Below are 23,396 nucleotides of genomic sequence, written 5' to 3'. Positions count from 1 at the left end.
CTGTGCGCTACAGTAAGATAATGCAGTGGAAGAATGGGATGAATTAAATGGTCGATCAAAGTCATGACAAATGAACGGATGGGTCAAATGGCAATGTTCTGTGCTGTAAGATGCTGTGAATTCGAGTAGTTTGGTAAGAAAACATTGATTTTCAACTGTAGCAGGAAAGAGAGGCTGGAAACAGCAAGTAGAGGATCTGGGAAAGGGAGTAGGATGAGCACACACCTTGGACTATCAAATTCTACCTTAGTGTGGTTTTCATAATGGACACCATGGGGAAGGGTTCTCTACAACCTACCATTGAAACACAGAAACTATTTGCTGATTTCCAAAATACAAAGCTCAGAACTCTTGAACCAAAATTTGCTCTGTCGATGACTTGGGTTCACAATATGGATTTTTCAGTGTAAAATGCTGCAAAAGCACATGATTAAGTTTTGCTTTTACTTCTGTCCACAGCTATGGAGAGCCACGGAGAAGCTGAAATCCGGATCCATATCAACTGTAGTCATTGTGAATCGGACAACTGTGTACGGGACCAAGAGTCCAAGAAGATGGTGTGCCTCTGCCTGGGTGGCAAAGTTTTAGCCAAAGATAATGTTACCTGTACAGGTAAATACAAATTTCAAGAACAGGTTGCTTAGTAAAGTGCTCAGTATGGGCAATGTAAAGGATGAATGTTTCTTTATTCCCAGTGTGATTTGTCTCTGTTGTCAGTGTGATGGAAGTTTGTCTATTGTCCGTATAATGGACATTTATCTCTAAAGTCAGTGTGATGGAAGTTTGTCTATATTCAGTGTGATGGAAGTTTGTCTCTATTGTCAGTGTGATGGACGTTTGTCTCTATTGCCAGTGTGATGGGCGTTTGTTTCTATTGTCAGTGTGATGGACGTTTGTTTCTATTGTCAGTGTGCTGGACGTTTGTTTCTATTGTCCGTGTGATGGACGTTTGTTTCTACTGTCAGTGTGATGGGCGTTTGTCTCGATGGTCAGTGTGATGGGCGTTTGTTTCTATTGTCAGTGCGATGGACGTTTGTCTCTATTGTCAGTGTGATGGATGTTTGTTTCTATTGTCAGTGTGATGGAGGTTTGTTTCTATTGTCAGTGCGATGGACGTTTGTTTCTATTGTCAGTGTGATGGACGTTTGTTTCTACTGTCAGTGTGATGGACGTTTGTTTCTATTGTCAGTGTGATGGACGTTTGGCTCTATTGTCAGTGTGATGGACGTTTGTCTCTATTGTCAGTGTGATGGACGTTTGTTTCTATTGTCAGTGTGATGGACGTTTGTTTCTATTGTCAGTGTGATGGACGTTTGTTTCTATTGTCAGTGTGATGGACGTTTGTTTCTATTGTCAGTGTGATGGACGTTTGTTTCTATTGTCAGTGTGATGGACGTTTGTCTCTATTGTCAGTGTGATGGACGTTTGTCTCTATTGTCAGCGTGATGGACGTTTGTTTCTATTGTCAGTGTGATGGACGTTTGTTTCTATTGTCAGAGTGATGGACGTTTGTTTCTACTGTCAGTGTGATGGAAGTTTGCCTCTATAGTCAGTGTGATGGACGTTTGTCTCTACTGTCAGTGTGATGGACGTTTGTCTCTACTGTCAGTGTGATGGACGTTTGTCTCTACTGTCAGTGTGATGGACGCTTGTCTCTATTGTCAGTGTGATGGAAGTTTGTCTCTTGTCAGTGTGATGGGCGTTTGTCTCTACTGTCAGTGTGATGGACGTTTGTCTCTACTGTCAGTGTGATGGACGTTTGTCTCTATTGTCAGTGTGATGGACGTTTGTCTCTACTGTCAGTGTGATGGACGTTTGTCTCTACTGTCAGTGTGATGGACGTTTATCTCTATTGTCAGAGTGATGGACGTTTGTCTCTACTGTCAGTGTGATGGACGTTTGTTTCTATTGTCAATGGGATGGAAGTTTGTCTCTATTGTCAGTGTGATGGACGTTTGTCTCTATTGTCAGAGTGATGGACGTTTGTCTCTACTGTCAGTGTGATGGACGTTTGTTTCTATTGTCAGTGGGATGGAAGTTTGTCTCAATTGTCAGTGTGATGTACGTTTGTCTCTATTGTCAGAGTGATGGACGTTTGTCTCTACTGTCAGTGTGATGGACGTTTGTTTCTATTGTCAGTGTGAAGGACGTTTGTCTCTACTGTCAGTGTGATTGACGTTTGTCTCCACTGTCAGTGTGATGGACGTTTGTCTCTACTGTCAGTGTGATGGACGTTTGTCTCTCTTGTCAGTGTGATGGACGTTTGTCTCTACTGTCAATGTGATGGACGTTTGCCTCTATTGTCAGAGTGATGGACGTTTGTCTCTACTGTCAGTGTGATGGACGTTTGTCTCTATTGTCAGTGTGATGGGCGTTTGTCTCTATTTTCAGTGTGAAGGATGTTTGTCTCTATTGTCAGTGGGATGGACGTGTGTCTCTATTGTCAGTGTGATGGATGTTTGTCTCTATTGTCAGTGGGATGGATGTTTGTCTCTATTGTCAGTGGGATGGAAGTTTGTCTCTATTGTCAGTGTGATGGACGTTTGTCTCTACTGTCAGTGTGATGGACGTTTGTTTCTATTGTCAGTGTGATGGACGTTTGTTTCTATTGTCAGAGTGATGGACGTTTGTTTCTATTGTCAGAGTGATGGACGTTTGTTTCTACTGTCAGTGTGATGGAAGTTTGCCTCTATAGTCAGTGTGATGGACGTTTGTCTCTACTGTCAGTGTGATGGACGTTTGTCTCTACTGTCAGTGTGATGGACGTTTGTCTCTACTGTCAGTGTGATGGACGCTTGTCTCTATTGTCAGTGTGATGGAAGTTTGTCTCTTGTCAGTGTGATGGGCGTTTGTCTCTACTGTCAGTGTGATGGACGTTTGTCTCTACTGTCAGTGTGATGGACGTTTGTCTCTACTGTCAGTGTGATGGACGTTTGTCTCTACTGTCAGTGTGATGGACGTTTGTCTCTATTGTCAGAGTGATGGACGTTTGTCTCTACTGTCAGTGTGATGGACGTTTGTCTCTACTGTCAGTGTGATGGGCGTTTGTCTCTACTGTCAGTGTGATGGACGTTTATCTCTATTGTCAGAGTGATGGACGTTTGTCTCTACTGTCAGTGTGATGGACGTTTGTTTCTATTGTCAATGGGATGGAAGTTTGTCTCTATTGTCAGTGTGATGGACGTTTGTCTCTATTGTCAGAGTGATGGACGTTTGTCTCTACTGTCAGTGTGATGGACGTTTGTTTCTATTGTCAGTGGGATGGAAGTTTGTCTCAATTGTCAGTGTGAAGGACGTTTGTCTCTACTGTCAGTGTGATTGACGTTTGTCTCCACTGTCAGTGTGATGGACGTTTGTCTCTACTGTCAGTGTGATGGACGTTTGTCTCTCTTGTCAGTGTGATGGACGTTTGTCTCTACTGTCAATGTGATGGACGTTTGCCTCTATTGTCAGAGTGATGGACGTTTGTCTCTACTGTCAGTGTGATGGACGTTTGTCTCTATTGTCAGTGTGATGGGCGTTTGTCTCTATTTTCAGTGTGAAGGATGTTTGTCTCTATTGTCAGTGGGATGGACGTGTGTCTCTATTGTCAGTGAGATGGATGTTTGTTTCTATTGTCAGTGGGATGGACGTTTGTCTCTACTGTCAGTGTGAAGGACGTTTATCTCTATTGTCAGTGTGATGGGCGTTTGTCTCTACTGTCAGTGTGATGGGTTTGTCTCTATTGTCAGTGTGATGGATGTTTGTCTCTATTGTCAGTGTGAAGGATGTTTGTCTCTATTGTCAGTGTGATGGGTGTTTGTCTCTACGGTCAGTGTGATGGACGTTTATCTCTATTGTCAGTGTGATGGACGTTTGTTTCTATTGTCAGTGTGGTGGATGTTTGTCTCTTGTCAGTGTGATGGACGTTTGTCTCTATTGTCAGTGTGATGGACGTTTGTCTCTATTGTCAATGTGATGCATTTGTCTCTATTGTCAGTGTGATGAACGTTTGTCTTACTGTCAGTATGATGGAAGTTTGTCTTTACTGTCAGTGTGATGGACGTTTGTCTCTGTTGTCAGTGTCATGGACGTTTGTTTCTTTTCTCATTGTGATTGACGTTTGTGTCTATTGTCAGTGTGATGGACGATTGTTTCTATTGTCAGTGTGATGGCCGTTTGTCTCTACTGTCAGTGTGATGGACGTTTGTCTCTATTGTCAGTGTGATGGACGTTTGTCTCTATTGTCAGTGTGATGGACGTTTGTCTCTATTGTCAGTGTGATGGACGTTTGTCTCTATTGTCAGTGTGATGGATGTTTATCTCTATTCTCAGTGTGATGGACGTTTGTCTCTATTGTCAGTGTGATGGACGTTTGTTTCTATTGTCAGTGTGATGGACGTTTGTCTCTATTGTCAGTGTGATGGGCGTTTGTCTCGATTGTCAGTGTGATGGACGTTTGCCTCTATTGTCAGTGTGATGGACGTTGGTCTCTACTGTCAGTGTGATGGGCTTTTGTCTCTATTGTCAGTGCGATGGACGTTTGTCTTTACTGTCAGTGTGATGGACGTTTGTCTCTTGTGAGTGTGATGGACGTTTGTCTCTATTGTCAGTGTGATGGACGTTTGTCTTTATTGCCAGTGTGATGGGCGTTTTTTCTATTGTCAGTGTGATGGACGTTTGTTTCTATTGTCAGTGTGATGGACGTTTGTTTCTCTTGTCAGTGTGATGGGCGTTTGTCTCGATGGTCAGTGTGATGGGCGTTTGTCTCTATTGTCAGTGTGATGGAGGTTTGTTTCTATTGTCAGTGCGATGGACGTTTGTTTCTATTGTCAGTGTGATGGACGTTTGTTTCTACTGTCAGTGTGATGGGCATTTGTCTCTATTGTCAGTGTGATGGACGTTTGGCTCTATTGTCAGTGTGATGGGTGTTTGTTTCTATTGTCAGTGTGATGGGTGTTTGTTTCTATTGTCAGTGTGATGGACGTTTGTCTCTATTGTCAGTGTGATGGAAGTTTGCCTCTATAGTCAGTGTGATGGACGTTTGTCTCTACTGTCAGTGTGATGGACGTTTGTCTCTACTGTCAGTGTGATGGACGTTTGTCTCTACTGTCAGTGTGATGGACGCTTGTCTCTATTGTCAGTGTGATGGAAGTTTGTCTCTTGTCAGTGTGATGGGCGTTTGTCTCTACTGTCAGTGTGATGGACGTTTGTCTCTACTGTCAGTGTGATGGACGTTTGTCTCTATTGTCAGTGTGATGGACGTTTGTCTCTACTGTCAGTGTGATGGACGTTTGTCTCTACTGTCAGTGTGATGGACGTTTATCTCTATTGTCAGAGTGATGGACGTTTGTCTCTACTGTCAGTGTGATGGACGTTTGTTTCTATTGTCAATGGGATGGAAGTTTGTCTCTATTGTCAGTGTGATGGACGTTTGTCTCTATTGTCAGAGTGATGGACGTTTGTCTCTACTGTCAGTGTGATGGACGTTTGTTTCTATTGTCAGTGGGATGGAAGTTTGTCTCAATTGTCAGTGTGATGTACGTTTGTCTCTATTGTCAGAGTGATGGACGTTTGTCTCTACTGTCAGTGTGATGGACGTTTGTTTCTATTGTCAGTGTGAAGGACGTTTGTCTCTACTGTCAGTGTGATTGACGTTTGTCTCCACTGTCAGTGTGATGGACGTTTGTCTCTACTGTCAGTGTGATGGACGTTTGTCTCTCTTGTCAGTGTGATGGACGTTTGTCTCTACTGTCAATGTGATGGACGTTTGCCTCTATTGTCAGAGTGATGGACGTTTGTCTCTACTGTCAGTGTGATGGACGTTTGTCTCTATTGTCAGTGTGATGGGCGTTTGTCTCTATTTTCAGTGTGAAGGATGTTTGTCTCTATTGTCAGTGGGATGGACGTGTGTCTCTATTGTCAGTGTGATGGATGTTTGTCTCTATTGTCAGTGGGATGGATGTTTGTCTCTATTGTCAGTGGGATGGAAGTTTGTCTCTATTGTCAGTGTGATGGACGTTTGTCTCTACTGTCAGTGTGATGGACGTTTGTTTCTATTGTCAGTGTGATGGACGTTTGTTTCTATTGTCAGAGTGATGGACGTTTGTTTCTATTGTCAGAGTGATGGACGTTTGTTTCTACTGTCAGTGTGATGGAAGTTTGCCTCTATAGTCAGTGTGATGGACGTTTGTCTCTACTGTCAGTGTGATGGACGTTTGTCTCTACTGTCAGTGTGATGGACGTTTGTCTCTACTGTCAGTGTGATGGACGCTTGTCTCTATTGTCAGTGTGATGGAAGTTTGTCTCTTGTCAGTGTGATGGGCGTTTGTCTCTACTGTCAGTGTGATGGACGTTTGTCTCTACTGTCAGTGTGATGGACGTTTGTCTCTACTGTCAGTGTGATGGACGTTTGTCTCTACTGTCAGTGTGATGGACGTTTGTCTCTACTGTCAGTGTGATGGACGTTTGTCTCTATTGTCAGAGTGATGGACGTTTGTCTCTACTGTCAGTGTGATGGACGTTTGTCTCTACTGTCAGTGTGATGGGCGTTTGTCTCTACTGTCAGTGTGATGGACGTTTATCTCTATTGTCAGAGTGATGGACGTTTGTCTCTACTGTCAGTGTGATGGACGTTTGTTTCTATTGTCAATGGGATGGAAGTTTGTCTCTATTGTCAGTGTGATGGACGTTTGTCTCTATTGTCAGAGTGATGGACGTTTGTCTCTACTGTCAGTGTGATGGACGTTTGTTTCTATTGTCAGTGGGATGGAAGTTTGTCTCAATTGTCAGTGTGAAGGACGTTTGTCTCTACTGTCAGTGTGATTGACGTTTGTCTCCACTGTCAGTGTGATGGACGTTTGTCTCTACTGTCAGTGTGATGGACGTTTGTCTCTCTTGTCAGTGTGATGGACGTTTGTCTCTACTGTCAATGTGATGGACGTTTGCCTCTATTGTCAGAGTGATGGACGTTTGTCTCTACTGTCAGTGTGATGGACGTTTGTCTCTATTGTCAGTGTGATGGGCGTTTGTCTCTATTTTCAGTGTGAAGGATGTTTGTCTCTATTGTCAGTGGGATGGACGTGTGTCTCTATTGTCAGTGAGATGGATGTTTGTTTCTATTGTCAGTGGGATGGACGTTTGTCTCTACTGTCAGTGTGAAGGACGTTTATCTCTATTGTCAGTGTGATGGGCGTTTGTCTCTACTGTCAGTGTGATGGGTTTGTCTCTATTGTCAGTGTGATGGATGTTTGTCTCTATTGTCAGTGTGAAGGATGTTTGTCTCTATTGTCAGTGTGATGGGTGTTTGTCTCTACGGTCAGTGTGATGGACGTTTATCTCTATTGTCAGTGTGATGGACGTTTGTTTCTATTGTCAGTGTGGTGGATGTTTGTCTCTTGTCAGTGTGATGGACGTTTGTCTCTATTGTCAGTGTGATGGACGTTTGTCTCTATTGTCAATGTGATGCATTTGTCTCTATTGTCAGTGTGATGAACGTTTGTCTTACTGTCAGTATGATGGAAGTTTGTCTTTACTGTCAGTGTGATGGACGTTTGTCTCTGTTGTCAGTGTGATGGACGTTTGTTTCTTTTCTCATTGTGATTGACGTTTGTGTCTATTGTCAGTGTGATGGACGATTGTTTCTATTGTCAGTGTGATGGCCGTTTGTCTCTACTGTCAGTGTGATGGACGTTTGTCTCTATTGTCAGTGTGATGGACGTTTGTCTCTACTGTCAGTGTGATGGACGCTTGTCTCTATTGTCAGTGTGATGGAAGTTTGTCTCTTGTCAGTGTGATGGGCGTTTGTCTCTACTGTCAGTGTGATGGACGTTTGTCTCTATTGTCAGTGTGATGGACGTTTGTCTCTATTGTCAGTGTGATGGACGTTTGTCTCTACTGTCAGTGTGATGGACGTTTGTCTCTATTGTCAGTGTGATGGACGTTTGGCTCTATTGTCAGTGTGATGGGTGTTTGTTTCTATTGTCAGTGTGATGGACGATTGTTTCTATTGTCAGTGTGATGGCCGTTTGTCTCTACTGTCAGTGTGATGGGCATTTGTCTCTATTGTCAGTGTGATGGACGTTTGGCTCTATTGTCAGTGTGATGGGTGTTTGTTTCTATTGTCAGTGTGATGGACGATTGTTTCTATTGTCAGTGTGATGGCCGTTTGTCTCTACTGTCAGTGTGATGGACGTTTGTCTCTATTGTCAGTGTGATGGACGTTTGTCTCTATTGTCAGTGTGATGGACGTTTGTCTCTATTGTCAGTGTGATGGACGTTTGTCTCTATTGTCAGTGTGATGGATGTTTATCTCTATTCTCAGTGTGATGGACGTTTGTGTCTATTGTCAGTGTGATGGACGTTTGTTTCTATTGTCAGTGTGATGGACGTTTGTCTCTATTGTCAGTGTGATGGGCGTTTGTCTCGATTGTCAGTGTGATGGACGTTTGCCTCTATTGTCAGTGTGATGGACGTTGGTCTCTACTGTCAGTGTGATGGGCTTTTGTCTCTATTGTCAGTGCGATGGACGTTTGTCTTTACTGTCAGTGTGATGGACGTTTGTCTCTTGTGAGTGTGATGGACGTTTGTCTCTATTGTCAGTGTGATGGACGTTTGTCTTTATTGCCAGTGTGATGGGCGTTTTTTCTATTGTCAGTGTGATGGACGTTTGTTTCTATTGTCAGTGTGATGGACGTTTGTTTCTCTTGTCAGTGTGATGGGCGTTTGTCTCGATGGTCAGTGTGATGGGCGTTTGTCTCTATTGTCAGTGTGATGGAGGTTTGTTTCTATTGTCAGTGCGATGGACGTTTGTTTCTATTGTCAGTGTGATGGACGTTTGTTTCTACTGTCAGTGTGATGGGCATTTGTCTCTATTGTCAGTGTGATGGACGTTTGGCTCTATTGTCAGTGTGATGGGTGTTTGTTTCTATTGTCAGTGTGATGGACGTTTGTCTCTATTGTCAGTGTGATGGACGTTTGTCTCTATTGTCAGTGTGATGGGCATTTGTCTCTATTGTCAGTGTGATGGACTTTTGTCTCTATTGTCAGCGTGATGGACGTTTGTTTCTATTGTCAGTGTGATGGAAGTTTGCCTCTATAGTCAGTGTGATGGACGTTTGTCTCTACTGTCAGTGTGATGGACTTTTGTCTCTATTGTCAGCGTGATGGACGTTTGTTTCTATTGTCAGTGTGATGGACGTTTGTTTCTACTGTCAGTGTGATGGGCATTTGTCTCTATTGTCAGTGTGATGGACTTTTGTCTCTATTGTCAGCGTGATGGACGTTTGTTTCTATTGTCAGTGTGATGGAAGTTTGCCTCTATAGTCAGTGTGATGGACGTTTGTCTCTATTGTCAGTGTGATGGACTTTTGTCTCTATTGTCAGCGTGATGGACGTTTGTTTCTATTGTCAGCGTGATGGACGTTTGTTTCTATTGTCAGTGTGATGGAAGTTTGCCTCTATAGTCAGTGTGATGGACGTTTGTCTCTACTGTCAGTGTGATGGACGTTTGTCTCTACTGTCAGTGTGATGGACGTTTGTCTCTACTGTCAGTGTGATGGACGCTTGTCTCTATTGTCAGTGTGATGGAAGTTTGTCTCTTGTCAGTGTGATGGGCGTTTGTCTCTACTGTCAGTGTGATGGACGTTTGTCTCTATTGTCAGTGTGATGGACGTTTGTCTCTATTGTCAGTGTGATGGACGTTTGTCTCTACTGTCAGTGTGATGGACGTTTGTCTCTACTGTCAGTGTGATGGACGTTTGTCTCTACTGTCAGTGTGATGGACGTTTATCTCTATTGTCAGAGTGATGGACGTTTGTCTCTACTATCAGTGTAATGGACGTTTGTTTCTATTGTCAGTGGGATGGAAGTTTGTCTCTATTGTCAGTGTGATGGACATTTGTCTCTATTGTCAGTGTGATGGACGTTTGTCTCTACTGTGAGTGTGATGGACGTTTGTTTCTATTGTCAGTGGGATGGAAGTTTGTCTCAATTGTCAGTGTGAAGGACGTTTGTCTCTACTGTCAGTGTGATTGACGTTTGTCTCCACTGTCAGTGTGATGGACGTTTGTCTCTACTGTCAGTGTGATGGACGTTTGTCTCTACTGTCAGTGTGATGGACGTTTGTCTCTCTTGTCAGTGGGATGGAAGTTTGTCTCTATTGTCAGTGTGATGGACGTTTGTCTCTACTGTCAGTGTGATGGATGTTTGTTTCTATTGTCAGTGGGATGGAAGTTTGTCTCTACTGTCAGTGTGAAGGACGTTTATCTCTATTGTCAGTGTGATGGGCGTTTGTCTCTATGGCAGTGTGATGGACGTTTGTCTCTCTTGTCAGAGTGATGGACGTTTGTCTCTACTGTCAGTGTGATGGACGTTTGTCCCTATTGTCAGTGTGATGGGCGTTTGTCTCTATTTTCAGTGTGAAGGATGTTTGTCTCTATTGTCAGTGGGATGGACGTGTGTCTCTATTGTCAGTGTGATGGATGTTTGTCTCAATTGTCAGTGGGATGGAACTTTGTCTCTATTGTCAGTGTGATGGACGTTTGTCTCTACTGTCAGTGTGATGGATGTTTGTTTCTGTTGTCAGTGGGATGGAAGTTTGTCTCTATTGTCAGTGTGAAGGACGTTTGTCTCTACTGTCAGTGTGAAGGACGTTTATCTCTATTGTCAGTGTGATGGGCGTTTGTCTCCACTGTCAGTGTGATGGGTTTGTCTCTATTGTCAGTGTGATGGATGTTTGTCTCTATTGTCAGTGTGAAGGATGTTTGTCTCTATTGTCAGTGTGATGGGTGTTTGTCTCTACGGTCAGTGTGATGGACGTTTATCTCTATTGTCAGTGTGATGGACGTTTGTTTCTATTGTCAGTGTGGTGGACGTTTGTCTCTTGTCAGTGTGATGGACGTTTGTCTCTATTGTCAGTGTGATGGACGTTTGTCTCTATTGTCAATGTGATGCATTTGTCTCTATTGTCAGTGTGATGAACGTTTGTCTTACTGTCAGTATGATGGAAGTTTGTCTTTACTGTCAGTGTGATGGACGTTTGTCTCTGTTGTCAGTGTGATGGACGTTTGTTTCTTTTCTCAGTGTGATTGACATTTGTCTCTATTGTCAGTGTGATGGACGTTTGTCTCTATTGTCAGTGTGTTGGGCGTTTGTGTCTATTGTCAGTGTGATGGACGATTGTTTCAATTGTCAGTGTGATGGCCGTTTGTCTCTATTGTCAGTGTGATGGACGTTTGTCTCTATTGTCAGTATGACGGACGTTTGTCTCTATTGTCAGTGTGATGGACGTTTGTCTCTATTGTCAGTGTGATGGGCGTTTGTTTCTATTGTCAGTGTGATGGACGTTTGTCTCTATTGTCAGTGTGATGGGCGTTTGTCTCTATTGTCAGTGTGATGGATGTTTATCTCTATTGTCAGTGTGATGGACGTTTGTCTCTATTGTCAGTGTGATGGACGTTTGTTTCTATTGTCAGTGTGATGGACGTTTGTCTCTATTGTCAGTGTGATGGGCGTTTGTCTCTATTGTCAGTGTGATGGACGTTTGCCTCTATTGTCAGTGTGATGGACGTTTGTCTCTATTGTCAGTGTGATGAACGTTTGTCTCTATTGTCAGTGTGATGGGCGTTTGTTTCTATTGTCAGTGTGATGAACGTTTGTCTCTATTGTCAGTGTGATGGACGTTTGTTTCTATTGTGAGTGTAATGAACGTTTGATTCTATGGTCAGTGTGCTGGGCATTTATCTCTTGTCAGTTTGATGAACATTTGTCTCTGTTGTCAGGGTGATTGACGTTTGTTTCTATTGTCAGTGTGATGGACGTTTGTTTCCATTGTCGGTGTGATGGACGTGTAGTCTCAATTGTCAGTGTGATGGACGTTTGTTTCTATTGTCAGTGTGATGGACGTTTGTTTCTATTGTCGGTGTGATGGACGTGTAGTCTCTATTGTCAGTGTGATGGGCGTTTATCTCTTGTCAGTTTGATGGACGTTTCCCTCTATTGTCAGTGCGATGGATGTTTGCCTCTATTGTCAGTGTGATCGGCGTTTGTCCCTATTGTCAGTGTGATGGACATTTGTCTCTTGTCAGAGTGATGGACGTTTGTCTCTACTGTCAGTGTGATGGACGTTGGTCTCTACTGTCAGTGTGATGGGCTTTTGTCTCTATTGTCAGTGCGATGGACGTTTGTCTTTACTGTCAGTGTGATGGACGTTTGTCTCTTGTGAGTGTGATGGACGTTTGTGTCTATTGTCAGTGTGATGGACGTTTGTCTCTACTGTCAGTGTGATGGACGTTTGTCTGTACTGTCAGTGTGATGGGCTTTTGTCTCTATTGTCAGTGCGATGGACGTTTGCCTTTACTGTCAGTGTGATGGACATTTGTCTCTTGTCAGTGTGATGGGCGTTTGTCCCTATTGTCAGTGTGTTGGGCGTTTGTGTCTATTGTCAGTGTGATGGACGATTGTTTCTATTGTCAGTGTGATGGCCGTTTGTCTCTATTGTCAGTGTGATGGACGTTTGTCTCTATTGTCAGTGTGATGGACGTTTGTCTCTACTGTCAGTGTGATGGACGTTTGTCTCTACTGTCAGTGTGATGGGCCTTTGTCTCTATTGTCAGTGCGATGGACGTTTGTCTTTACTGTCAGTGTGATGGACGTTTGTCTCTATTGTCAGTGTGATGGACGTTTGTCTCTACTGTCAGTGTGATGGACGTTTGTCTCTATTGTCAGTGTGATGGACGTTTGTCTCTACTGTCAGTGTGATGGACGTTTGTCTCTACTGTCAGTGTGATGGACGTTTGTCTCTACTGTCAGTGTGATGGACGTTTGTCTCTATTGTCAATGTGATGGATGTTTGTCTCTACTGTCAGAGCGATGGACGTTTATCTCTATTGTCAGTATGATGGACGTTTCTCTCTATTGTCAGTGTGATGGACGTTTGTCTCTTGTCAGTGTGATGAACGTTTGTCTTACTGTCAGTGTCATGGACGTTTGTCTCTATTGTCAGTGTGATGGACGTTTATTTCTATTGTCAGTGTGATGGACGTTTGTCTCTATTGTCAGTGTGATGGACGTTTGTCTCTTGTCAGTGTGATGGGTGTGTCTCTATTGTCAGTGTGATGGACGTTTGTCTCTATTGTCAGTGTGATGGACGTTTGTTTTTACTGTCAGTGTAATGGACGTTTGTTTCTTTTGTCAGTGTGATTGACGTTTGTCTCTATTGTCAGTGTGATGGACGTTTGTCTCTATTGTCAGTGTGATGGGCGTTTGTCTTTACTGTCAGTGTGATGGACGTTTGTCCCTGTTGTCAGTGTGATGGACGTTTGTTTCTTTTGTCAGTGTGATGGACGTTTGTTTCTATTGTCAGTGTGATGGACGTTTGTTTCTATTGTCAGTGTGATGGACGTTTGTCTCTATTGTCAGTGTGATGGACGTTTGTCTCTATTGTCAGCGTGATGGACGTTTGTTTCTATTGTCAGTGTGATGGACGTTTGTTTCTATTATCAGAGTGATGGACGTTTGTTTCTACTGTCAGTGTGATGGAAGTTTGCCTCTATAGTCAGTGTGATGGACGTTTGTCTCTACTGTCAGTGTGATGGACGTTTGTCTCTACTGTCAGTGTGATGGACGTTTGTCTCTACTGTCAGTGTGATGGACGCTTGTCTCTATTGTCAGTGTGATGGAAGTTTGTCTCTTGTCAGTGTGATGGGCGTTTGTCTCTACTGTCAGTGTGATGGACGTTTGTCTCTACTGTCAGTGTGATGGACGTTTGTCTCTATTGTCAGTGTGATGGACGTTTGTGTCTACTGTCAGTGTGATTGACGTTTGTCTCCACTGTCAGTGTGATGGACGTTTGTCTCTCTTGTCAGTGTGATGGACGTTTGTTTCTATTGTCAGTGTGATGGACGTTTGTTTCTATTGTCAATGGGATGGAAGTTTGTCTCTATTGTCAGTGTGATGGACGTTTGTCTCTATTGTCGGTGTGATGGACGTTTGTCTCTACTGTCAGTGTGATGGACGTTTGTTTCTATTGTCAGTGGGATGGAAGTTTGTCTCAATTGTCAGTGTGAAGGACGTTTGTGTCTACTGTCAGTGTGATTGACGTTTGTCTCCACTGTCAGTGTGATGGACGTTTGTCTCTCTTGTCAGTGTGATGGACGTTTGTCTCTACTGTCAGTGTGATGGACGTTTGTCTCTCTTGTCAGTGTGATGGACGTTTGTCTCTACTGTCAGTGTGATGGACGTTTGCCTCTATTGTCAGAGTGATGGACGTTTGTCTCTACTGTCAGTGTGATGGACGTTTGTCTCTATTGTCAGTGTGATGGGCGTTTGTCTCTATTTTCAGTGTGAAGGATGTTTGTCTCTATTGTCAGTGGGATGGACGTGTGTCTCTATTGTCAGTGTGATGGATGTTTGTCTCTATTGTCAGTGGGATGGAAGTTTGTCTCTATTGTCAGTGTGATGGACGTTTGTCTCGACTGTCAGTGTGATGGATGTTTGTTTCTATTGTCAGTGGGATGGACGTTTGTCTCTACTGTCAGTGTGAAGGACGTTTATCTCTATTGTCAGTGTGATGGGCGTTTGTCTCTACTGTCAGTGTGATGGGTTTGTCTCTATTGTCAGTGTGATGGATGTTTATCTCTATTGTCAGTGTGAAGGATGTTTGTCTCTATTGTCAGTGTGATGGGTGTTTGTCTCTACGGTCAGTGTGATGGACGTTTATCTCTATTGTCAGTGTGATGGACGTTTGTTTCTATTGTCAGTGTGGTGGATGTTTGTCTCTTGTCAGTGTGATGGACGTTTGTCTCTATTGTCAGTGTGATGGACGTTTGTCTCTATTGTCAATGTGATGCATTTGTCTCTATTGTCAGTGTGATGAACGTTTGTCTTACTGTCAGTATGATGGAAGTTTGTCTTTACTGTCAGTGTGATGGACGTTTGTCTCTGTTGTCAGTGTGATGGACGTTTGTTTCTTTTCTCAGTGTGATTGACGTTTGTCTCTATTGTCAGTGTGATGGACGTTTGTCTCTATTGTCAGTGTGATGGACGTTTGTCTCTACTGTCTGTGTGATGGACGTTTGTCTCTACTGTCAGTGTGATGGACGTTTGTCTCTACTGTCAGTGTGATGGACGCTTGTCTCTATTGTCAGTGTGATGGAAGTTTGTCTCTTGTCAGTGTGATGGGCGTTTGTCTCTACTGTCAGTGTGATGGACGTTTGTCTCTATTGTCAGTGTGATGGACGTTTGTCTCTATTGTCAGTGTGATGGACGTTTGTCTCTACTGTCAGTGTGATGGACGTTTGTCTCTACTGTCAGTGTGATGGACGCTTGTCTCTATTGTCAGTGTGATGGAAGTTTGTCTCTTGTCAGTGTGATGGGCGTTTGTCTCTACTGTCAGTGTGATGGACGTTTGTCTCTATTGTCAGTGTGATGGACGTTTGTCTCTATTGTCAGTGTGATGGACGTTTGTCTCTACTGTCAGTGTGATGGACGTTTGTCTCTATTGTCAGAGTGATGGACGTTTGTCTCTACTGTCAGTGTAATGGACGTTTGTTTCTATTGTCAGTGGGATGGAAGTTTGTCTCTATTGTCAGTGTGATGGACATTTGTCTCTATTGTCAGTGTGATGGACGTTTGTCTCTACTGTCAGTGTGATGGACGTTTGTTTCTATTGTCAGTGGGATGGAAGTTTGTCTCAATTGTCAGTGTGAAGGACGTTTGTCTCTACTGTCAGTGTGATTGACGTTTGTCTCCACTGTCAGTGTGATGGACGTTTATCTCTACTGTCAGTGTGATGGACGTTTGTCTCTATTGTCAGTGTGATGGACGTTTGTCTCTACTGTCAGTGTGATGGACGTTTGTCTCTCTTGTCAGAGAAATGGACGTTTGTCTCTACTGTCAGTGTGATGGACGTTTGTCCCTATTGTCAGTGTGATGGGCGTTTGTCTCTATTTTCAGTGTGTAGGATGCTTGTCTCTATTGTCAGTGGGATGGACGTGTGTCTCTATTGTCAGTGTGATGGCTGTTTGTCTCTATTGTCAGTGGGATGGAAGTTTGTCTCTATTGTCAGTGTGATGGACGTTTGTCTCTACTGTCAATGTGATGGATGTTTGTTTCTATTGTCAGTGGGATGGAAGTTTGTCTCTATTGTCAGTGTGAAGGACGTTTGTCTCTACTGTCAGTGTGAAGGACGTTTATCTGTATTGTCAGTGTGATGGGCGTTTGTCTCTACTGTCAGTGTGATGGGTTTGTCTCTATTGTCAGTGTGATGGATGTTTGTCTCTATTGTCAGTGTGAAGGATGTTTGTCTCTATTGTCAGTGTGATGGGTGTTTGTCTCTACGGTCAGTGTGATGGACGTTTATCTCTATTGTCAGTGTGATGGACGTTTGTTTCTATTGTCAGTGTGATGGACGTTTGTCTCTATTGTCAGTGTGATGGATGTTTGTCTCTATTGTCAGTGTGAAGGATGTTTGTCTCTATTGTCAGTGTGATGGGTGTTTGTCTCTACGGTCAGTGTGATGGACGTTTGTCTCTTGTCAGTGTGATGGACGTTTGTCTCTATTGTCAGTGTGATGGACGTTTGTCTCTATTGTCAATGTGATGCATTTGTCTCTATTGTCAGTGTGATGAACGTTTGTCTTACTGTCAGTATGATGGAAGTTTGTCTTTACTGTCAGTGTGATGGACGTTTGTCTCTGTTGTCAGTGTGATGGACGTTTGTTTCTTTTCTCAGTGTGATTGACATTTGTCTATTGTCAGTGTGATGGACATTTGTCTCTATTGTCAGTGTGTTGGGCGTTTGTGTCTATTGTCAGTGTGATGGACGATTGTTTCAATTGTCAGTGTGATGGCCGTTTGTCTCTATTGTCAGTGTGATGGACGTTTGTCTCTATTGTCAGTATGATGGACGTTTGTCTCTATTGTCAGTGTGATGGATGTTTGTCTCTATTGTCAGTGTGATGGGCGTTTGTTTCTATTGTCAGTGTGATGGACGTTTGTCTCTATTGTCAGTGTGATGGATGTTTATCTCTATTGTCAGTGTGATGGACGTTTGTCTCTATTGTCAGTGTGATGGACGTTTGTTTCTATTGTCAGTGTGATGGACGTTTGTCTCTATTGTCAGTGTGATGGGCGTTTGTCTCTATTGTCAGTGTGATGGACGTTTGCCTCTATTGTCAGTGTGATGGACGTTTGTCTCTATTGTCAGTGTGATGAACGTTTGTCTCTATTGTCAGTGTGATGGGCGTTTGTTTCTATTGTCAGTGTGATGAACGTTTGTCTCTATTGTCAGTGTGATGGACGTTTGTTTCTATTGTGAGTGTAATGAACATTTGTCTCTATGGTCAGTGTGCTGGGCATTTATCTCTTGTCAGTTTGATGAACATTTGTCTCTGTTGTCAGGGTGATGGACGTTTGTTTCTATTGTCAGTGTGATGGACGTTTGTTTCCATTGTCGGTGTGATGGACGTGTAGTCTCAATTGTCAGTGTGATGGACGTTTGTTTCTATTGTCAGTGTGATGGACGTTTGTTTCTATTGTCGGTGTGATGGACGTGTAGTCTCTATTGTCAGTGTGATGGGCGTTTATCTCTTGTCAGTTTGATGGACGTTTGCCTCTATTGTCAGTGCAATGGATGTTTGCCTCTATTGTCAGTGTGATCGGCGTTTGTCCCTATTGTCAGTGTGATGGACATTTGTCTCTTGTCAGAGTGATGGACGTTTGTCTCTACTGTCAGTGTGATGGACGTTGGTCTCTACTGTCAGTGTGATGGGCTTTTGTCTCTATTGTCAGTGCGATGGACGTTTGTCTTTACTGTCAGTGTGATGGACGTTTGTCTCTTGTGAGTGTGATGGACGTTTGTCTCTATTGTCAGTGTGATGGACGTTTGTCTCTACTGTCAGTGTGATGGACGTTTGTCTCTACTGTCAGTGTGATGGGCTTTTGTCTCTATTGTCAGTGCGATGGACGTTTGTCTTTACTGTCAGTGTGATGGACATTTGTCTCTTGTCAGTGTGATGGGCGTTTGTCCCTATTGTCAGTGTGTTGGGCGTTTGTGTCTATTGTCAGTGTGATGGACGATTGTTTCTATTGTCAGTGTGATGGCCGTTTGTCTCTATTGTCAGTATGATGGACGTTTGTCTCTATTGTCAGTGTGATGGACGTTTGTCTCTACTGTCAGTGTGATGGACGTTTGTCTCTACTGTCAGTGTGATGGGCCTTTGTCTCTATTGTCAGTGCGATGGACGTTTGTCTTTACTGTCAGTGTGATGGACGTTTGTCTCTTGTGAGTGTGATAGACGTTTGTCTCTACTGTCAGTGTGATGGACGTTTGTCTCTATAGTCAGTGTGATGGACGTTTGTCTCTACTGTCAGTGTGATGGACGTTTGTCTCTACTGTCAGTGTGATGGACGTTTGTCTCTATTGTCAATGTGATGGATGTTTGTCTCTACTGTCAGTGCGATGGACGTTTATCTCTATTGTCAGTATGATAGACGTTTCTCTCTATTGTCAGTGTGATGGACGTTTGTCTCTTGTCAGTGTGTTGGGTTTGTCTCTATAGTCAGTGTGATGGACGTTTGTCTCTATTGTCAGTGTGATGGACGTTTATTTCTATTGTCAGTGTGATGGACGTTTGTCTCTATTGTCAGTATGATGGACGTTTGTTTCTATTGTCAGTGTGATGGACGTTTGTTTCTATTGTCAGTGTGATGGACGTTTGTCTCTATTGTCAGTGTGATGGACGTTTGTCTCTATTGTCAGCGTGATGGACGTTTGTTTCTATTGTCAGTGTGATGGACGTTTGTTTCTATTGTCAGAGTGATGGACGTTTGTTTCTACTGTCAGTGTGATGGAAGTTTGCCTCTATAGTCAGTGTGATGGACGTTTGTCTCTACTGTCAGTGTGATGGACGTTTGTCTCTACTGTCAGTGTGATGGACGCTTGTCTCTATTGTCAGTGTGATGGAAGTTTGTCTCTTGTCAGTGTGATGGGCGTTTGTCTCTACTGTCAGTGTGATGGACGTTTGTCTCTACTGTCAGTGTGATGGACGTTTGTCTCTACTGTCAGTGTGATGGACGTTTATCTCTATTGTCAGAGTGATGGACGTTTGTCTCTACTGTCAGTGTGATGGACGTTTGTTTCTATTGTCAATGGGATGGAAGTTTGTCTCTATTGTCAGTGTGATGGACGTTTGTCTCTATTGTCAGTGTGATGGACGTTTGTCTCTACTGTCAGTGTGATGGACGTTTGTTTCTATTGTCAGTGGGATGGAAGTTTGTCTCAATTGTCAGTGTGAAGGACGTTTGTCTCTACTGTCAGTGTGATTGACGTTTGTCTCCACTGTCAGTGTGATGGACGTTTGTCTCTACTGTCAGTGTGATGGACGTTTGTCTCTCTTGTCAGTGTGATGGACGTTTGTCTCTACTGTCAGTGTGATGGACGTTTGCCTCTATTGTCAGAGTGATGGACGTTTGTCTCTACTGTCAGTGTGATGGACGTTTGTCTCTATTGTCAGTGTGATGGGCGTTTGTCTCTATTTTCAGTGTGAAGGATGTTTGTCTCTATTGTCAGTGGGATGGAAGTTTGTCTCTATTGTCAGTGTGATGGACGTTTGTCTCTACTGTCAGTGTGATGGATGTTTGTTTCTATTGTCAGTGGGATGGACGTTTGTCTCTACTGTCAGTGTGATGGGTTTGTCTCTATTGTCAGTGTGATGGATGTTTGTCTCTATTGTCAGTGTGAAGGATGTTTGTCTCTATTGTCAGTGTGATGGGTGTTTGTCTCTACGGTCAGTGTGATGGACGTTTATCTCTATTGTCAGTGTGATGGACGTTTGTTTCCAATGTCAGTGTGGTGGATGTTTGTCTCTTGTCAGTGTGATGGACGTTTGTCTCTATTGTCAGTGTGATGGACGTTTGTCTCTATTGTCAATGTGATGCATTTGTCTCTATTCTCAGTGTGATGAACGTTTGTCTTACTGTCAGTATGATGGAAGTTTTTCTTTACTGTCAGTGTGATGGACGTTTGTCTCTGTTGTCAGTGTGATGGACGTTTGTTTCTTTTCTCAGTGTGATTGACGTTTGTCTCTATTGTCAGTGTGATGGACGTTTGTCTCTATTGTCAGTGTGTTGGGCGTTTGCGTCTATTGTCAGTGTGATGGACGATTGTTTCTATTGTCAGTGTGATGGCCGTTTGTCTCTACTGTCAGTGTGATGGACGTTTGTCTCTATTGTCAGTGTGATGGACGTTTGTCTCTATTGTCAGTGTGATGGACGTTTGTCTCTATTGTCAGTGTGATGGAGGTTTGTCTCTATTGTCAGTGTGATGGGCGTTTTGTTTCTATTGTCAGTGTGATGGACGTTTGTCTCTATTGTCAGTGTGATGGGCGTTTGTCTCTATTGTCAGTGTGATGGATGTTTATCTCTATTGTCAGTGTGATGGACGTTTGTCTCTATTGTCAGTGTGATGGACGTTTGTTTCTATTGTCAGTGTGATGGGCGTTTGTCTCGATTGTCAGTGTGATGGACGTTTGCCTCTATTGTCAGTGTGATGGACGTTGGTCTCTACTGTCAGTGTGATGGGCTTTTGTCTCTATAGTCAGTGCGATGGACGTTTGTCTTTACTGTCAGTGTGATGGACGTTTGTCTCTTGTGAGTGTGATGGACGTTTGTCTCTATTGTCAGTGTGATGGACGTTTGTCTCTATTGCCAATGTGATGGGCGTTTTTTCTATTGTTAGTGTGATGGACGTTTGTTTCTATTGTCAGTGTGATGGACGTTTGTTTCTCTTGTCAGTGTGATGGGCGTTTGTCTCGATGGTCAGTGTGATGGGCGTTTGTTTCTATTGTCAGTGTGATGGACGTTTGCCTCTATAGTCAGTGTGATGGAGGTTTGTTTCTATTGTCAGTGCGATGGACGTTTGTTTCTATTGTCAGTGTGATGGATGTTTGTTTCTATTGTCAGTGTGATGGAGGTTTGTTTCTATTGTCAGTGCGATGGACGTTTGTTTCTATTGTCAGTGTGATGGACGTTTGTTTCTATTGTCAGTGTGATGGACGTTTGTTTCTATTGTCAGTGCGATGGACGTTTGCCTCTATAGTCAGTGTGATGGACGTTTGTTTCTACTGTCAGTGTGATGGACGTTTGTTTCTATTGTCAGTGTGATGGACGTTTGTTTCTATTGTCAGTGTGATGGACGTTTGTTTCTATTGTCAGTGTGATGGACGTTTGTCTCTATTGTCAGTGTGATGGACTTTTGTCTCTATTGTCAACGTGATGGACGTTTGTTTCTATTGTCAGTGTGATGGAAGTTTGCCTCTATAGTCAGTGTGATGGACGTTTGTCTCTACTGTCAGTGTGATGGACGTTTGTCTCTACTGTCAGTGTGATGGACGTTTGTCTCTACTGTCAGTGTGATGGACGTTTGGCTCTATTGTCAGTGTGATGGACGTTTGTTTCTATTGTCAGTGTGATGGACGTTTGTTTCTATTGTCAGTGTGATGGACGTTTGTTTCTATTGTCAGTGTGATGGACGTTTGTCTCTATTGTCAGTGTGATGGACGTTTGTCTCTACTGTCAGTGTGATGGACGTTTGTCTCTACTGTCAGTGTGATGGACGTTTGTCTCGACTGTCAGTCTGATGGACGCTTGTCTCTATTGTCATTGTGATGGAAGTTTGTCTCTTGTCAGTGTGATGGGCGTTTGTCTCTACTGTCAGTGTGATGGACGTTTGTCTCTATTGTCAGTGTGATGGACGTTTGTCTCTACTGTCAGTGTGATGGACGTTTGTCTCTACTGTCAATGTGATGGACGTTTATCTCTATTGTCAGTGTGATGGACATTTGTCTCTACTGTCAGTGTAATGGACGTTTGTTTTTATTGTCAGTGGGATGGAAGTTTGTCTCTATTGTCAGTGTGATGGACATTTGTCTCTATTGTCAGTATGATGGACGTTTGTCTCTACTGTCAGTGTGATGGACGTTTGTTTCTATTGTCAGTGGGATGGAAGTTTGTCTCAATTGTCAGTGTGAAGGACGTTTGTCTCTACTGTCAGTGTGATTGACGTTTGTCTCCACTGTCAGTGTGATGGACGTTTGTCTCTACTGTCAGTGTGATGGATGTTTGTCTCTATTGTCAGTGTGATGGACGTTTGTCTCTACTGTCAGTGTGATGGACGTTTGCCTCTCTTGTCAGAGTGATGGACGTTTGTCTCTACTGTCAGTGTGATGGACGTTTGTCCCTATTGTCAGTGTGATGGGCGTTTGTCTCTATTTTCAGTGTGAAGGATGTTTGTCTCTATTGTCAGTGGGATGGACGTGTGTCTCTATTGTCAGTGTGATGGATGTTTGTCTCTATTGTCAGTGGGATGGAAGTTTGTCTCTATTGTCAGTGTGATGGACGTTTGTCTCTACTGTCAGTGTGATGGATGTTTGTTTCTATTGTCAGTGGGATGGAAGTTTGTCTCTATTGTCAGTGTGAAGGACGTTTGTCTCTACTGTCAGTGTGAAGGACGTTTATCTCTATTGTCAGTGTGATGGGCGTTTGTCTCTACTGTCAGTGTGATGAGTTTGTCTCTATTGTCAGTGTGATGGATGTTTGTCTCTATTGTCAGTGTGAAGGATGTTTGTCTCTATTGTCAGTGTGATGGGTGTTTGTCTCTACGGTCAGTGTGATGGACGTTTATCTCTATTGTCAGTGTGATGGACGTTTGTTTCTATTGTCAGTGTGGTGGACGTTAGTGTCTTGTCAGTGTGATGGACGTTTGTCTCTATTGTCAGTGTGATGGATGTTTGTCTCTATTGTCAATGTGATGCATTTGTCTCTATTGTCAGTGTGATGAACGTTTGTCTTACTGTCAGTGTGATGGACGTTTGTCTCTGTTGTCAGTGTGATGGACGTTTGTTTCTTTTCTCAGTGTGATGGACTTTTGTCTCTATTGTCAACGTGATGGACGTTTGTTTCTATTGTCAGTGTGATGGAAGTTTGCCTCTATAGTCAGTGTGATGGACGTTTGTCTCTACTGTCAGTGTGATGGACGTTTGTCTCTACTGTCAGTGTGATGGACGTTTGTCTCTACTGTCAGTGTGATGGACGTTTGGCTCTATTGTCAGTGTGATGGACGTTTGTTTCTATTGTCAGTGTGATGGACGTTTGTTTCTATTGTCAGTGTGATGGACGTTTGTTTCTATTGTCAGTGTGATGGACGTTTGTCTCTATTGTCAGTGTGATGGACGTTTGTCTCTATTGTCATTGTGATGGAAGTTTGTCTCTTGTCAGTGTGATGGGCGTTTGTCTCTACTGTCAGTGTGATGGACGTTTGTCTCTATTGTCAGTGTGATGGACGTTTGTCTCTACTGTCAGTGTGATGGACGTTTGTCTCTACTGTCAATGTGATGGACGTTTATCTCTATTGTCAGAGTG

General features: G+C 43.2%; 1 protein-coding gene across 2 annotated transcripts in view; it reads left to right on the top strand.

The window, feature by feature from the left end:
• The window catches only part of ltk (leukocyte receptor tyrosine kinase), a 381,725-nt gene that overhangs the window by 171,188 nt on the left and 187,141 nt on the right, over positions 1 to 23,396 (top strand). For both annotated transcript variants that reach the window (XM_072486158.1, XM_072486157.1), the window contains one exon: positions 460 to 612. In XM_072486158.1, coding sequence (XP_072342259.1) covers positions 460 to 612 — 153 coding nt within the window. The remainder of the gene's footprint in view (positions 1 to 459; positions 613 to 23,396) is intronic.

This window comes from Scyliorhinus torazame, chromosome 2 (assembly GCF_047496885.1).
Source record: "Scyliorhinus torazame isolate Kashiwa2021f chromosome 2, sScyTor2.1, whole genome shotgun sequence".
In the NCBI taxonomy this organism is placed as follows: domain Eukaryota; kingdom Metazoa; phylum Chordata; class Chondrichthyes; order Carcharhiniformes; family Scyliorhinidae; genus Scyliorhinus; species Scyliorhinus torazame.
Note: the sequence above shows the minus strand (reverse complement) of the source record. Positions and strands in the feature narration are given on the sequence as shown.